The 16,638-nt window shown below is 43.5% G+C and overlaps 1 protein-coding gene across 1 annotated transcript in view; it reads right to left on the bottom strand.

Annotated features, from left to right (window-relative positions):
* Window positions 1-16,307, bottom strand: part of LOC134441844 (cGMP-dependent protein kinase 1-like) — a 118,588-nt gene extending 102,281 nt beyond the window's left edge. The window contains exons 1-2 of the mRNA XM_063192257.1: window positions 15,983-16,307; window positions 2,611-2,777 (exon numbers count right to left, since the gene is read on the bottom strand). Coding sequence (XP_063048327.1) covers window positions 2,611-2,777; window positions 15,983-16,293 — 478 coding nt within the window. The 5' untranslated portion in view covers window positions 16,294-16,307. The remainder of the gene's footprint in view (window positions 1-2,610; window positions 2,778-15,982) is intronic.
* Between the last annotated feature and the right edge of the window lie 331 nt (window positions 16,308-16,638).

Here is a 16,638-nt window from a genome sequence, read left to right as displayed (position 1 = left end):
TCTGCGCGATGTCATTCCACGCTCATTGAACTGCCTTCAATACAAAGAGTAACCCAGACGTGTCGTTTGGGTTTTTTTAGCCTCACAGACTCGACGACAATGAAAATGAAACATGAAATCTTTATGTCACGTGCATTTTTGATCGCACTGGCAGCCACCGCGGTAGTTTGGAACAAAGAAGTGGCTCATTTGTCGAGAATAGGTCGCACGAAGCGGAATGTTTCCTCGACCTCGGAAACACTGTTCAACTACGTCATAACTTCAGCGTCGTAACTTGCAAGCGCACGTCTTGTCTTTGGTTCGTGTAAATAAATGAAATGACAAAAGTACGGGCAACTTATTTAATGAAGAGCTCACACAGTCCGTAGCCTGAACAAGGAAGTAGCTTGTTCTCGACTCGAAAACAGAGCAGGCTGGTCGAGAGTACCAATCAGAGACCTATTTTCTCTCCTTCCCGCCCTTCACTCCGTCGCTGTCTGCATCATTCCCTGCGTCGAGACACAATTTTGGGGAGGTGCCCCAGAGTACCTGCGTGATAGGGGGGGCTTCACTCCCTTAACTGCGCGGCTCACTGCATCACGACGCAGGGACGCTGGTCACGAGGCATAAATCACCCTTAAGTGTTAGTGGGCAGTCATGGGTAAGCGGTTAGGGTGTCAGACTTGTAGCCCAAAGGTTGCCGGTTCGAGTCCCGACCTGCCAGGTTGATGGGGGGAGTAATTAACCAGTGCTCTTCCCCATCCTCCTCCATGACTGAGGTACCCTGAACATGGTACTGTCCCGCCACACTGCTCCCTGGGGGCGCTATTGAGGGCTGCCCCCTTGCATGGGTGAGGCATAAATGCAATTTCATTGTGTGCAGTGTTCACTTGTGTGCTGTGGAGTGCTGTAACAATGACAATGGGAGTTGGAGTTTCCCAATGGGCTTTCACTTCACTTCACTATATTTCCCCCAACTCCCCCATAAACAACTCAACCTCTTACACAAGTATCATATGTAAATCTCCTGCCATCTTGGCCATTGCAGGCCTCCAAAATGTAATCAGTTCATGTACACTACATGTTATAAAGTGTTAGCACACAAGATATGGTGTAAATCCATCCAACCATTCGAAAAGTTGACCATCTTGAAAGTAACCCATCTTGAAAGTAAGTGGCAAGTGGCAAATAGTTGGAGAAAAAGCATTATGCATATAATCCCACATTTCGTTTCGCTGGAAGAAAAAAACAGGCCTTGACTTCTAACTAAATTACAACGTAGTCATTACCATTCCGACTATGTCAAACTAATGATGACAGTAAGGGTTGTGTATTGATGTGCTAAATGCTAACTCAATACTTGTTCTTGAGTTGTTTGTCGTTGAACTTAGAATGTAATCAGCAGGACAGATTCTGCACGTCCCTGCTTCAGCACTGAAAGGTGATAAAAAAACCTTTGCTGGACACACGAGAGTCACGTCAGGTCAGAGAGACTAATGGCTCGTTCAAAAAGTCGAGAATCCCAAGAAAGCCGACCTAAAACCTCAGGAAAGTGGGCGAGAACATTTTGTGACGCAATGTCAGATAGATAATTATCGAGGTTGATCTCAGGTGGAAGTATAACAACGAGTTCCCGAGCTTATATTTTGTGTGACGACACACGCATCATCAACATGGCGCCCATGCATGCAACTGGCATGTAAACAGTATCATAAATGCTAAAATATCATCTTGTAATCACTATCAACAACACCAGTTGATGTCATTCAATTGCAGATGCACATATGTCACATGATATGTCATGTGGAGGCTCAAGTGGAGGTGAAAAAAAGAAAAGAGAACCAAAACAAAACACGCATGAATCCCGATTGTTCCGGTATCAGTGGCGTTCATGCGCCAAAGTCCAGAACTCGGTTGTCACATGAGCAGTGTCGTCAGCTGTCTCAAGAGGTCCCGAGATTGTCAAGGCAACATTTAATGTAAGGTGTCATGATGGGCAGCTGTGTGACCAATGACCTGGTGGCAGTTTCATCTCGTGACGAGGACACTCCCTCCAATGACATGAGAGAGACATCATTTGCTGCCATGAGATGATGTATTGATTGGGCCAATTGGTGTGAAGAGCCAGCCTTTGAAATGGCTTGATGCACACTGATTGGATCAATTAGGAGTCTCCCCTTTAGTCGTACTATGAAACGCACCAAATCAATGGGCTGAATCACAGGTGCATTGCAAACTCACTAGAGCACACACACACAGACACAGACACAGACACAAACACGCTCACACACATACACACACACACACACACACACACACACACACACACACACACACACACACACACACACACACACACACACACACACACACACACACACACACACACACACACACACAGAGACGGAACAAAACAGAAGATAAAAGTAATTCTGTTTTTTTAGAGAGAGAGCGAGAGAGAGTGTGTGTGTGTGTGTGTGTGTGTGTGTGTGTGTGTGTGTGTGTGTGTGTGTGTGTGTGTGTGTGTGTGTGTGTGTGTGTGTGTGTGTGTGTGTGTGTGTGTGTGTGTGTGTGTGTGCATGTCTTGTATGTGTGTATAGTGTGAGTGCATTTTGTACGCGCTCCCCTGACCTTCCATTACGTAGACGAGCGAGCCCACATCCCCCTCCTTGATGATGCAGCTCTCCTTGCCATACTCCACCGGGTACATGCAGTCCACTATCTCCTGGATCTGAGACATCTCCAGGTTCTTCATGAAGTCATTATCCAAGATGGCCTCTTTGATCAGCTCCTTGGACCTGCACAGTAGAGGACAGATACCATACAACATAAAAAATTGATGAGCAAAGAAAAAAATAAATACAGTATACTACAGTATGACCCTATTTTAGATGTCGATATGAGAAGGACGCAGAAGCCCAGAGTACCAGCGAACTGAAAAGATGTATGGAGAATCGGGATGACTGGAAGCAACAATGGAAGGCTCGTCTGAGGACGACCTAGGGAGACATGAGCCACATCAATTCCAAGGTGACTCATATGATGGGTGGCAAAATCAAGCATGGTCGCATTTCATGTGTGTCTGCACTTGTTCTAACAGTCATCCGTTGTTCAGGTTATGGATATAGAAGTTGCAAAATACATGTGTGCAGTCAACCTTATAGTGTGGCACTACCTGCTGAAATATTGCAGGGTCTAAGCTCTTCATATGACCAGCCATCAGATTTGCCAACTATGTCAGCTACTTGTTTGGATGCAATGAAATTGGCAACCAACTGCAGTAAGTTGCTAACTGGCAATGATCCCGTTGACAAACGCAAGCCAGAGCAGGTGCAAGGACACGTCGAAAGATGAACACAAAACATATCAAATCAACCCAGTGATCCTGTGCCCCCTGGCCTGCGGTCTCTGCCTGGGCGGTGTTGGGGGCTGAACCTGCATGGGCCTGATCTCAGTGTTTACGTGCAACAAACTGCCATTAGTCTGTGATTGGAATGGAAAGTTCACTTTCATCAGCACAGAGCCATTCAAGTGTGCAGTGCCTGGATGAAGCGGTGATGAAGAACTCTGTGTGTGTGTGTGTGTGTGTGTGTGTGTGTGTGTGTGTGTGTGTGTGTGTGTGTGTGTGTGTGTGTGTGTGTGTGTGTGTGTATGTGTATGTGTGTGTGTGTGTGTGTGTGTGTGTGTGTGTGTGTGTGTGCGCGCATGTGTGTGTGTGTGTATGTGTGTGTGCGTGCGTGTGCGTGTGTGCGTGTACGTGTGTGTGTGTGTGAATTTGTGGTTGTATGAGTTTGTGAGTCTGTTGTGTGTTGTGAGTCTGTGTGTGTGTGTGTGTGTGTGTGTGTGTGTGTGTGTGTGTGTGTGTGTGTGTGTGTGTGTGTGTGTGTGTGTGTGTGTGTGCGTGTACGTGTACGTGTGTGTGTGTGTGTGCGTGTATGTGTGTGTGTGTGTGTGTACGTGTGTGTGTGTGTGTGTGTGTGAGAGAGAGAGAGAGAGAGAGAGAGAGAGAGAGAGCGAGAGAGAGAGAGAGAGAGAGAGAGGCATGGGGTTACTGGCAGTGATGTGGGGCTCTTAATGAACAAAACTGGGCAGTGTGTCAACATGTGATTAGGCTAGGCAGGAGAGTCACGCAGTTTGTTTTCAAAACAGCTTGAGGTCCCTCTGTGCCAAACATTTATTGAGAATGCAAAAGTATTTTTGGAGGGAAAAAGCTCAGTTGTTTGCCTTTCATTTTCAGAATAAATGTGTTACAGCGCTGTTGTAGATTCCCACAACCTTATATTTTAGCATTTTTCTTTTCCTTTCTGTTTATTTTGCTCTCGCAACCTTCTGTTCTCGATCGCAAGATTTATGTACTAAGGCTTTTGTATTACGGTTCATATTCAGGTTTATGTATTACGGTTTACAAAGCGGATTCCAAAAAGTTGGGACACTTGGTATTTTGGGATTATCACAATGCTGCACAATGAAATCACAATGCGGTCATTTACAACACATCCAATCTGTTATTAAGATAATGCATTGTGCAAAGACAACATATCAGTTGTTAAAGTCAAGCAGAATTATTGCTCTTTTAAAATTATACCCTGGCAACAAATCCCACAAAAGTTGGGACAGGGCCAATAAAATCTACATTACGAAAATGGGCCTTATATAGGCTACCTATAATTTAGATAATTCAATCTTCCTGTGTAATAGATCAGTAAGTAGTCAACATCTTCACCTCTGAGTGACACAGCCTCTTTGTGATGGTCCTTTATTTGTGTATTCATGTTGGCAGCAAATATAGTTCCTTTTAAAATGTTCTTACAAATGGTATTGTTTTAAAATTAAGCAACTACTACAACATGTGTCAGCCCTGTCCTAACTTTTTTCAGATTTATTGCAGGGCCAAATTTTAAAGGAACAACACTTTTTCCTGGCTGTAATAGATGATATACTGACCTTATGCATGGATTGAATGTTTTGAAAATGGCAGCATTTTGCTTTTATTAAAAAAATACGAAGTGTCCCAACTTTTTTTAATCCGGTTTTATATACCAGTTTGTATTAAGGCTTATATTCAGGTTTATGTACTAAGGCTTATGTATTAAGGTTTATATTCAGCTTTATGTACAGTTCACAAAAATATTCAATGAAATGATCATTTGCAATGTCAAATGTAACAACACATGCAGGAACGTTACGTATGGCTGGTGAAATTGAGGCTATTGCTGTGTTGAGCCTGGCTGTGAACAATCATCTTTTATGGTCTATAACTGTCTACACAGACGATATGGCTCCCATCACGATTAGGTCCTGGTCAAATGCCGATGGAGAAACACCAAGGCCACTTCCTGTAATTGGGTACGCAACGGATGACAAGGACGTACATACTGTACTATATTGTGGTTGGACAGTGATTCTGTAGTCATTCTGCCTGGATACGCATTTTATGCCTGAACCTACTACAAATGTACACATTACTAAAGAAATGTGTATGTGCAAGGCTAATTTACCATGCTATGTAACTCCCACCCAAGCACACACACACATACACACACACACACACACACACACACACACACACACACACACACACACACACACACACACACACACACACACGCACACAGACACACACACACACACACGCACACACTCACACACTGACACACAGACACACACACAAAAACACACCCACACACTTTCACACAGGACAGAGGATCCAAGCACAGACATAAAATAAAACCCCATCGGCATGTGATATGCAAAGCATGGCCCATTGAATATGTAAAATAACCTTTTTAACACGCTCACATTTGATATGAAGCCCTCGGAGCGCTAACAAAGACGTCACACATCAGTGATGCCTTTTCCCCCATGGTGCATACTGTTCAGCCTCAAGGTGGAGAGGATGGAGACCCAATCACACGCAATGTGTTACGATGTGGGCATCACCTCATTTAGCACGCATACCCGGCCTCAGTGTAGGTCAACGATACTGCCCTACAAAGGCAAAGTGCAGTAATTGCCAACATTGAAACTGAGAAAAGGTGAAAGTGAAGTAAAAGCCCAACTGGGAAACTCCAACTCCCATTGTCATTGTGACACAGCACTCCACAACGAAATTGCATTTATGCTTCACCCATGCAAAAAGGCCTTCGAACTGGTTATCGTACAGTAGTTACTGCAAATTCGACAAAGATGGGACACATTTGGACCCTAAGGCTTTGTCACAAGATTAAGGAGGTGTTATATAGACCATTTTCAGTTTCAACTCAATTTTGACGAAATATTTAGTTACTGCACTTTGCCTTTGTATGGTAGTAATACAGTAGCCTGATTATCATCGACATTCAAATCTCTTCGAGACTTGGTCTGACCAAGAGCACAACAATTAACATTTCCCAAACGGCATGGTTGACCTGCCTCCCGTGGTTTGCTTATGGTTGTTTGCTTATCGACAAAGTGGGATGAGTTCCAGTATTTGCGGGAACTCAGAAAGTACTTGCATTGCTCTTGACCTGACTAGTTGCAACGCTGGAAGTGTTGCATCACTAGGAAAGTACTTGCATTGCTCTTGACCTGACTAGTTGCAACGCTGGAAGTGTTGCATCACTAGGAGGGCAAAGCCTGGCTAGTAATACAGTTGCTCCAGGCTATGTGCACAAGGATCAGGGTGGCACGGGTAATTAGAAGATCACAGAGAGTACTATATATGCATACGCGAAAACGTCATACCAGCATTCCCCTTTTATCAGTTTGGTAGTCGTTATTTGTCAGCCCTATGAGGCTTCACAGACTGGAGGCAAATGAGAAGGTTTACATTATGCATACATATTCAAAAAGAAAATACACATGGGGAAATTCTTTTCATCCTTCTAATGTTCAACATCATTGTTTGCATTCAATGTTGTCACATTAAACGGAATTACATGTTCTTACATAAGGATGAATGCACGTAAAGATGAAGGCTCATTTCCAAATACAAAGAGGATACAGCTAATGTATTCTTCTTGCAGAAATCTGTCCTACATGTACATTGCTTCTGGTTGACGATTCCATTTTCTCCAAATGGATTCACCATCTTAAAACTCTAGCACCTCACGGTTTGAATGTGGACTTTGATTTAAAATGTTTCCTGTGATTGAAACTTGACATGTAGACCTACTATGATTAACTGATGATATTATTAATGATTATCCATTTGGACCGATGCTGTAATATTGTCTTTTGATCTTTTTCTTTTTTTCTCTCTCTCTTTGCTTTTTACAGTTTTTTTGTAAAAAATAACAGAATGTAGTACTAAGGATGTGGACCATGAGTGAAACCACTTATGTTGATTGTTATGTGATTGTGATGTCCAATCCTTCATTGTAACCAATTGAACACTAATTGACACCTGTCTGTAACCTAATTATGTGTCAGGTGGGAGCAATTGAGCTTCCCCTTTAAAAGACAAGGTACTACCTGTTATTTCACACGTGACCTGAGGAAGGTCGACAGGCCGAAACGTTGTCACATTAAAAACTGTTAATTTAACTTGAGAGTGTGCGGCACTTCTCTCCTCCTGCAATTCCATTTTTTCCAACATTCAATAACTACCAGGTCCACAGACCATTGGTTCACAGATATAACACAGTAGAAGAGATCAGTTGTTCATATTGTGTGTTTGTGACGGAGGTGTTCCTGCACATCTCGCCCGCTCGAGAACCTGCCACCTCGTCAAACTACAACGATTCGGGAATGGGAGACACAGTACGAGACCGCTGAGCTAAAGGGCCAGTCTGATAGCCCAACGCTACTGCACTGTATTGAGGCTTCGGGAGGGAGGTTTAAATTCTTTTGTTGTATATTAATGATATCAAGTAATACATTATTACTATTATTCGACTGAGTCATGGCTTACTAGGCAACAGTGTGATAACTTCCCCTCTCTTCATAAACAGACTCCACACCATTAAGAGTCTGTCTCAGATAACAACGGTAATCTCTATGCAAGAAAACAGACCAATGCAAGAGAGGAGGGCTCCTTAGAAGAAGAATGTAATGAAAACATACACACACACACACGCGCGCGCGCGCGCGCATGCACGCACGCATGCACACAAGCATGTGCGCACACACACGCGCGCACGCACACACACACACACACCAGTGGTGGAACAATTGCACACAGGGCCCCAGGGCAGGACACTTACAGGGCCCCCATACGGCCTGCCAAAGTCACAATAGGGCCCCCACCACCAATACAGGAGTGCCCTGAGCCCTGGGGCAAATGCCCTGCTCGCCCTCCCTATAGCTCCGCCCCTGACACACACACACACACACGCACACACACACAGACACAGACACAGACACACACACACACACACACACACACACACACACACACACACACACACACACACACACACACACACACTATACAAACACACACACTCTGTTTCTGTCACGATGTCTTACTAAATAGAAAGCATCTACTTTAACCAAGCAACTGACTGTCACTCTAAAATGCAAAAGTAAACAAATTATGTCGAAATACATCCACACAGAGCACAAAGATCCATTCTTATGAAGCAAAAGGGAAAGAACGAATGAAAGATCAGGGAGAAGAGAGATGGACTGTAGGAATTAAGACTTCAGGGCAGGAGAGACACACAGAAAGAGAGTTTCCTGTGATCATGTGAACGGGAGTCTTGTTGCTAAGAGACTCATGATTCTGAAGGGGTTTTTTTGGGGGGGGGCGGGGGGGGGGGGGGGATTCTTGGCTCGCCAGGGGTGGTGATGGTTCTGGAGGGGGGGTGGTCCACTGGGGTGCTTATCAGACTCCTCAGCCTCTCTCCCTGACCACCTTTGCCAGTATGTGTATGTGTGCTTGTGTGTGTGTGTGTGTGTGTGTGTGTGTGTGTGTGTGTGTGTGTGTGTGTGTGTGTGTGTGTGTGTGTGTGTGTGTGTGTGTGTGTGTGTGTGCGTGCGGGTGCGGATGTGCGTGTGTCAGTCAGCTCAGCCCTGACCGTTCGGGTTTGATACAACACACCCATCCCCTCACTCATCCACGCACACAAACACTCACACAGAGAATGACAATTTCCTCCTCAGGCATATTCCTACACATCACAAAACTAATTGGCCAGCCTGTCTACTCAACTCTATTGTACACTGACATACAAACATGCACAGACACACACGCACAGACACACACACACACAAACACACAAACACACACACACACGCACGCACGCACACACACAGTGACAGACAGTGCGACACACACTCACACAGGATGACATTCTCCAGCTGGCAGTGACCCAGGCTTCACATTTAGGGGCTCACACACTCTAAGTCAAACTCTGTTTACATTCCCTCTCTGCTGTGTCCCTGGGTGCTGGGTGACAGCGGAGCTTTCAGCACGCCTCTTGCTGTAGTGTAGTGTAGTGTTAGTGTAGTGTATTGTAGTGTGTAGTGTGTGTGTGTGTGTGTGTGTTTGTGTGTGTGTGTGTGTCTACTACTCTGTGTCCATGTATTTGTGTGTGACGGAGAGAGAGAGAGAGAGAGAGAGAGAGAGAGAGAGAGAGAGAGAGAGAGAGAGAGAGAGAGAGAATGAACGAATGAGAGGGACAGAAAAATAGAAAAGAGAAAAACAAAAGTGAGAGCTGCTATTCCTCCGGCTGGGGTTTATTCTAGAAGGATGTGGGCACTCGTCAGGTTCCTGACATACAGCACCCCCAACCCTATCCACCCACCCCCTCTCTCTCCCCCCCCCCCCACCCCCCCCACCCCCGTCCACCCCCCTCTGAGCGGAGACAAGTTCCAGCTTATCCTAGCCACAACACTGTCTCTTGTCAGGGGACTACTGGCTCCTAGGGTAGACTCTATTCCCACCAAGCCCTGACATTTATCCACATACACCACTAGCCATAGAGACACCTTATGAATCCGAAAAGGAAAGGAAGGTGTCCAGCAGCATAAACATTACATACATACTGTATATCACACATATTCATGTACAAACATTAATGTTCTGGAGTGAGACAGGGCGTTAAGTAAGACGGAACGCAAAAGGAAATACTAGATGTGCCTCCTGCAAGTTTCCGTGCTCATGAAAAAAAAAAATCCCTTTTTGTGTTGGAGACCTAAACAGAATCCTTCAGAGTCCTTCAGCACCTTTCAGAAACCATTCAGCGCATTCAGGTATGTTTAGAGATAGCTGTACAATTTCTCCATCTTTGTTAGAATCTTGGTGGGGTTTGGGTCCAAGGTTCCAAAGTAAGGACTAGCTTTGGGCCTTAGCTTCAATGCACACTTTCTTTTTTGTCGCACTAAAAAAAACTATAGCCCAACTACTTAGAAATGGCTTAGAGAGCGCAGTACGGAGAGCTACCCACCAGAGGACATTTGAAGGGCAGGGAATTCTTTCCAGCCCTCCAGTGTCTTTCCATTCCAATTCTCATTGGATTACAACTATTGTTCATGTGTTAGCCTTTAGGAATTACAGCCTTTGGGCTACGCGGAGCACAAAAAAAAAAAAAAAAGTCAGTTGTACATCGTTCTGTTTTCACATGAAGCACAGGGTAAGGAATCCTGCAATTCCAATGCATTTGAACGTGAAAAATTGCTTTTTAAGTTTGGCCCCCATCTGTCCTGCCCTCTTGGCATTGGCAACATTCTCGACTGATGTTCTTTAGGATATGATGGGCCTCCACCTCCACCCTTTCTTCTTCCAATTACAGTCCTGTACAGTATGTGCATGGCAATGGTTCCCAATGGTTTTGTATTCAGAAGACGGTAAATGTCAGTGAAGTAAATGTGTCTGACACCTTGCCCAAGACTGTCAATGAGATTGATTACCAATGCCTGGTCAACCAGAGTCATTTCAAATGTGTGTGTGTGGTTGGACTCTTTGGGGCATTTTACACCAGCCTGCATTATCCCTACTCTACTCTACTCTACTCTACTCTACTCTACTCTACTCTACTCTACTCTACTCTATACTACTCTACTCTACTCTACTCTATACTACTCTACTCTACTCTACTCTATACTACTCTACTCTACTCTACTCTACTATACTACTCTACTCTAATCTATTCTACTCTTGTTGTTTCGTACTCTACTATTCTACTCTGCACTACGCTATTCTATTTTACTCTTCTTTGCTACATGACTGCCAATGACTAACTAGGCCTACATATATATATATCTGTTCAATATTTTGTGTGTGTGTGTGTGTGTGTGTGTGTGTGTGTGTGTGTGTGTGTGTGTGTGTGTGTGTGTGTGTGTGTGTGTGTGTGTGTGTGTGTGTGTGTGTGTGTGTGTGTGTGAGCCTGTGTGTATGTGTGTGTGAGCCCGTGTGTATGTGTGTGGTTGGACTTTTTTTTTCCAGACAGACTGTACAAGTTCAACATGGCTGCCATTGACCGCCACAGTGGAGTAGCACACTTGACCTCTGACCCTTTGCTTTCTTCTCATTTCCTGTTCTCTCTACACTGAGGGGGTCACTGTAAGCCCCCTGAGTCTTTGTTGTTCTTCGAAAAACACCATGCAGTAGTTCATACCAAAACACTGCCGTTCAACTGAAAGAAAACTATCAAAGAATAAAAGGAATAAAGAAGTCACATTGACAAAAATGATAGTGACAAACAATGTGAATGCCAAAGTGTATAGGCCTATGTAAAAAAAAAGTAGTAATGTGTCAGTTGCCCACACAGTCTGCTCACTCACACACATGGTTGCACATTGGAAATGAAGCGATTGATTAAAAGTGTTTCATTTGCTTTTCCCATTTCTATTTTTGTATATTTACCACATTTGTGCATTCTGCCAAACCTACTTATTACTGTTAGACAGAGAACAAAATTATTGTTATGTTGCAATTCATTACAATGAAGACAACATTCATGTTCTACTTTGCAAAGCAGTACTGCTCCACTATTAAAGTCGACATGGACTACTGGACAAAAATGGGAATTGTTCCCCATACATAACCTCGTTATTCATTGTGTTTCCAATCTATTTTAGTCCTACACATTGTACTATATAAGGGCTGTAGTATGAACATGATGTAAAAGTATTCCTGTGGAACAGACTCATCCTTTCAGTTGTTTCCTGAGAATGTCTGCAACTTTGCATCTCATTTGCATGCTGTGAAGCTATGCAAAACCTTTCAAACACTACTAATCGCCACTACCATGGCTGTCTTTCTAGAACTAAAGGAGGACACACACATCCAAAAGAATAACTGCAGGTGCCAAATAAAAAGTAGGCCTGTTTGAGGAAGGATTTGCACAATGCTCAAAAAATACATAATCTATTGAGGACAGCAACATTCTAACATGTCTTAACTGAAACGTTTCAGGGAGACAAGATACTTCTGTACTGTACACAGAAAGTGTAGCCTACCTTTAGTACAATTGAAACTCTTCCTGTCTAAACCATCCCACTGCCCTATCATCCTGGTCTTACTATACTCCTGTACTAATTTCATTCATGGCGGGAACTCTTAACCCTCCTGTTACCCTCAAATTTTGGAACATCCGTGATCCTTGGGGTCAATTTGACCCTAAACACTTAAATGTCTACAAAATCAGTAGAAAACACTTTGGCACATGTTTATGTCTCAGATGTGTATTATTGCTCTGTTGGTGACATAAAAAGGCCTTTCAATATATCCTAGCGCCCCCACACATAGCCCATGCACCAAAAAACTTAATCTATGACTAGGCGAAAATTAGAAAAAATAGCAATAAAATGTTATTAATTGGTCTAAAAACAGATGGACACATATTATTGAAATTCTATTGCCTCCATAAGCTCCCTAAATATGAATTTCTATTAATTAACATTTGAAAAGAAAAAAATAATTTGATTATCAAGGATATTATCCATCTATTACCATATTGGTCAATTTGACCCTAAAAGAAATAGACATATTCCCAAACATTCAGAAGGTTTTTTAAGTCCAACATTCATTTTCTTTGAATGTTTGAATGTGTATTTATAACACAAGTATAATAGTTAGGTAAGAACATGGATACATTGCCAACCAAGAGTTTCGGGAACATCATAGAAAAACATTGTTTTCTACATTGTTTCTTTGCTAGTGTGCACATAAGGAAAAAAGGTTTGCATGTGCTCCTTGTAGACATATAACATGTTCATGGTAGTGGGGTAATGTTTGAAGGAACCGGAATAGCAACTTGTATGTTTACTTCTATTCACTATGTACAGTATGCTCACTGGAGAACTTGTGGTATGGATGTCAATGTGTATGTCCTTCACAAAAGTTACAGCTGTTGCTGTTCCTGCCTTCTCTATGTCAGGTAACACCAGTTTTTAACCAATGCTGCAGACAACAATGTCAATTTGGAAAACAATACTGAAATGAGGAGAAGAATAGCATCATTATATCTCTCAACATAGCAAACAACCTTGAGATCGTCTCCATCTAAAGAAGTACAATGGCTTGTCACCATCAGAACAGTCCATTTCAATATTTGGATCACAATCATAAAGCTTCTCTTCAAATATACCATCACTCATAATTATGTATGCTGGGCACAGAACAGCATGCACAACAATGCTGACTACATGTGACCCTTGTTATACTAGTGTGTGTGTGTAGTGGGAGGGTGCAAAAGGGTACAGGAATGGGGGGGGGGTGCTGTGGTGGGTGCCATGATGGTGCTTTAGGTACAACAAGGTTCAGTTGGTGGATTTTGTCAAAATGCCAATGCTGTAGTAGCCACCACTGTCCAAAATGTTGCCGTGAATTAGTTTTAGGCCTCCCCCATGTCATTAGTATTTTTAGTTATCAGGGCCCAAACAAAAGCAAAATGTTCAGACGAAACATGGCTGAATAGCTTATTTTCATGTATTTCACATTATCTAAACAGATTTTAACATTTATTTGCAAAATATGGATGTTCCATTTGTGTTTTATACACTTGAAACAATTGGGGTCAAATTGACCCCAAGGAACACGGATGTAACATTTCTGTTAAAATTTCACTTTTTTCACATTTATCCCATCTATTTAGGAAAAGTCATCAAAGATGAGGCAGAAGAAATAAGTACTTCATGTATTTTTCAGGTGTTAAACATTGAAAGGGGTCAAATAGACCCCAAGGATAACAGGAGGGTTAAATGATCGGAAGTAACGTATGGCAAAGTCATGCTCTTTTCATCCTATTGTTTGTTTATTTTGCTACGTCACAGTAGTGCAGTTAGTATGAAACCGTTTAAGCAAACATCATCTCTGTCTGTCATTAAAAATATTTGTTTAATAATATATCATAAGCATTCCAACACAGTTAATAAGACAGGTGCCGGTTTACGTAGACACATACCACTGTAAAATTAAATGCAAGCACATACCCAGACAGCCCATCACCTGTTAAGAAATGGCCTGCATTCACCTCAGGTAAACACTGCCAGTGTTGCCAGATTGGGCGGTTTCCTGCCCAATTGGGCTGCTTGGGATGGCTATGTGCGGGTAAAAATGGGAAAAATTGACCATTTGGCACTTTTTTCTGCCGTTTTATGCCTATAGAAATCAATGTAATTTGTTGAAATTGGGCGAATTTTGGCGGTTTTTGAGAACCTTTTGGGCGGGATTTGATCAGACACATCTGGCAACACTGAACACTGCACAACAGAGAAATGGGGCCAGCGGATTAATGTGTCTCCCAGCTGTGGCACCCCAAAAAACGCAGCGACAGGTGGAACAAAGATTAATGGATCACCATTCATTTCAAATAGCAAGTCCCCCCCCCCCCCCTCTCTGTCTGTGAGTGAGAGGCTCACACACACACACACACACACACACACACACACACACACACACACACACACACACACACACACACACACACACACACACACACACACACATTTTTTCACACACATGGAATAGATGATGTTGCCTGTCATTTTTCAGACAGGGTGGTAGAGGGTGTGTGTGTGTGAGTGCGTGCCTGCCTGCGTGCGTGTGTGCGCGCGTGTGTGTGTGTGTGTGTGTGTAAGGGGGTGAAGTCTGGCACCCCACTATGACTGGGCAGAGGAATCTTTATAAATGACCACTGTGTCATCACAATGTCAGGTGGGACAGGAAACGTCCTTGGGGTGGCCAAATAGGCAGCTGTGCTCCCAGTGAACAAGCTGCCAAACTATGTTTAAGACAACATTTAAGCAAGGCTTTCTTAATACGGGGATGTAGGGGTAATACAATATGACAAACGACACTTGGGTGATGACGTGGTTTGCCGAAAGAAGGTCCCCTCACCACAGACAGAGAAAACTCAAGGTTAGGCGACAAGACAAATGAGACAAATGTGTGCCAGGTCCTCTAACCCAAAATGAACTCTGTGTGAAATTGTGTTCTATGCTGCACTGTAATGATAAAAAAGCAGGGCACACTTGTATCAGTCATTGCTGTATGCTTTGCCATGTCAAATTTGTATGCATGCAGTTGTTTTCTGTGCTTCAATTTTCTTTGTTTGCTTTATGGAGTAGGCCTAAATGTTGTTTTAATTGCATTCCACAGATTAATTGTCTCACTGAATCAAGGAAATCAGCTGTCAGTAAAATACAGATATGACCACCACCTGGATGCATAATAGAACAGCAATTTATTCTGTATTCTATTTGAATGTGAAAATAACCAGAATCTGGTTATCAAGCGCTTGTGCAGCTAGTAAGACATATTATGACTTCCAACAACAAGCCATTCAAAATAACACAAAAAAGTAATCATTACTGTCACTCCAAACGCCTTGAAAAGCCTTCACCGAGAGCTTGGGAAAAGTTTCAAGTGTTTACTGAAAACACCATTAGGCTACCCCTCCATTCGGCACGACGCATGTCAAACCTAGCAAATCCATCAACGTGTGATGAGAGTTGGCTACACTTGGCAATTCTCTAACAGACTCCTCACAAGGGCTCTTTTCTTAACTGCACTAATTCTTACATATCACACCAGGGTCTGCATATATCCGCACAAAGGAGAGACTGTTGAACCTACTTCGGGCTCTTGGAGTAGAACGGAAGGGTGACATGGCTCAGCTGTTGGATGTCAAAGACGGTGGGTTCGGCGGAGATCGCCTGGCGCTTAGTACGCTGCTGCTCCTGCAGCTCGATGGGTTTCTGCGCTACCTGCTGCTGCGTGGCGGGCTTGATCACAGAGCGGTATTTGTCCAATTCGGTTTGCAGTTTCTGGATAAGCTCGTCTTTCTGGTCGAGTTCGAGCTCCAGCTCGTCTATGAGCGCGTCTCGTTGTCGCAATTCCTCGATTTTCTCCTGGAGAGCGTATTGGAGGTCCCGCAAGGTTCCCATTTTCCCGCGCTTGCTTCTCCCTCTTTTCTCTTAAAAAAACACTTCATAAACTTTCCCTCTGAAACGACGAGGTACCTCTAAGCACCCAAACGACCGCTTAAAAAGCCACTCTCCTCCACTCTCCGGAGTAATCTCGTGCGTAACTCCGAGTGGGTGTGTATGTAAAAACCAGTTGCACACCACGCTGGATGCTGACCGTGGTCAGTTCAGAGTACCTCCGCTCCGCGCAGGCAAAAACTGACGGCATCAATGAAAAACCCTTGCTATAGTGACTGTTAATAAGTGCCTCTTCTTGTGCGCAAACCAATTTGCTCGATCAGAAAATGCATTTCATTCAACAAGTGT

The sequence above is a fragment of the Engraulis encrasicolus genome, chromosome 24 (assembly GCF_034702125.1).
Source record: "Engraulis encrasicolus isolate BLACKSEA-1 chromosome 24, IST_EnEncr_1.0, whole genome shotgun sequence".
NCBI classification, from domain to species: domain Eukaryota; kingdom Metazoa; phylum Chordata; class Actinopteri; order Clupeiformes; family Engraulidae; genus Engraulis; species Engraulis encrasicolus.
The sequence above is the reverse complement of the archived record's forward strand: the minus strand, read 5'-3'. Positions and strand labels throughout refer to the sequence as shown.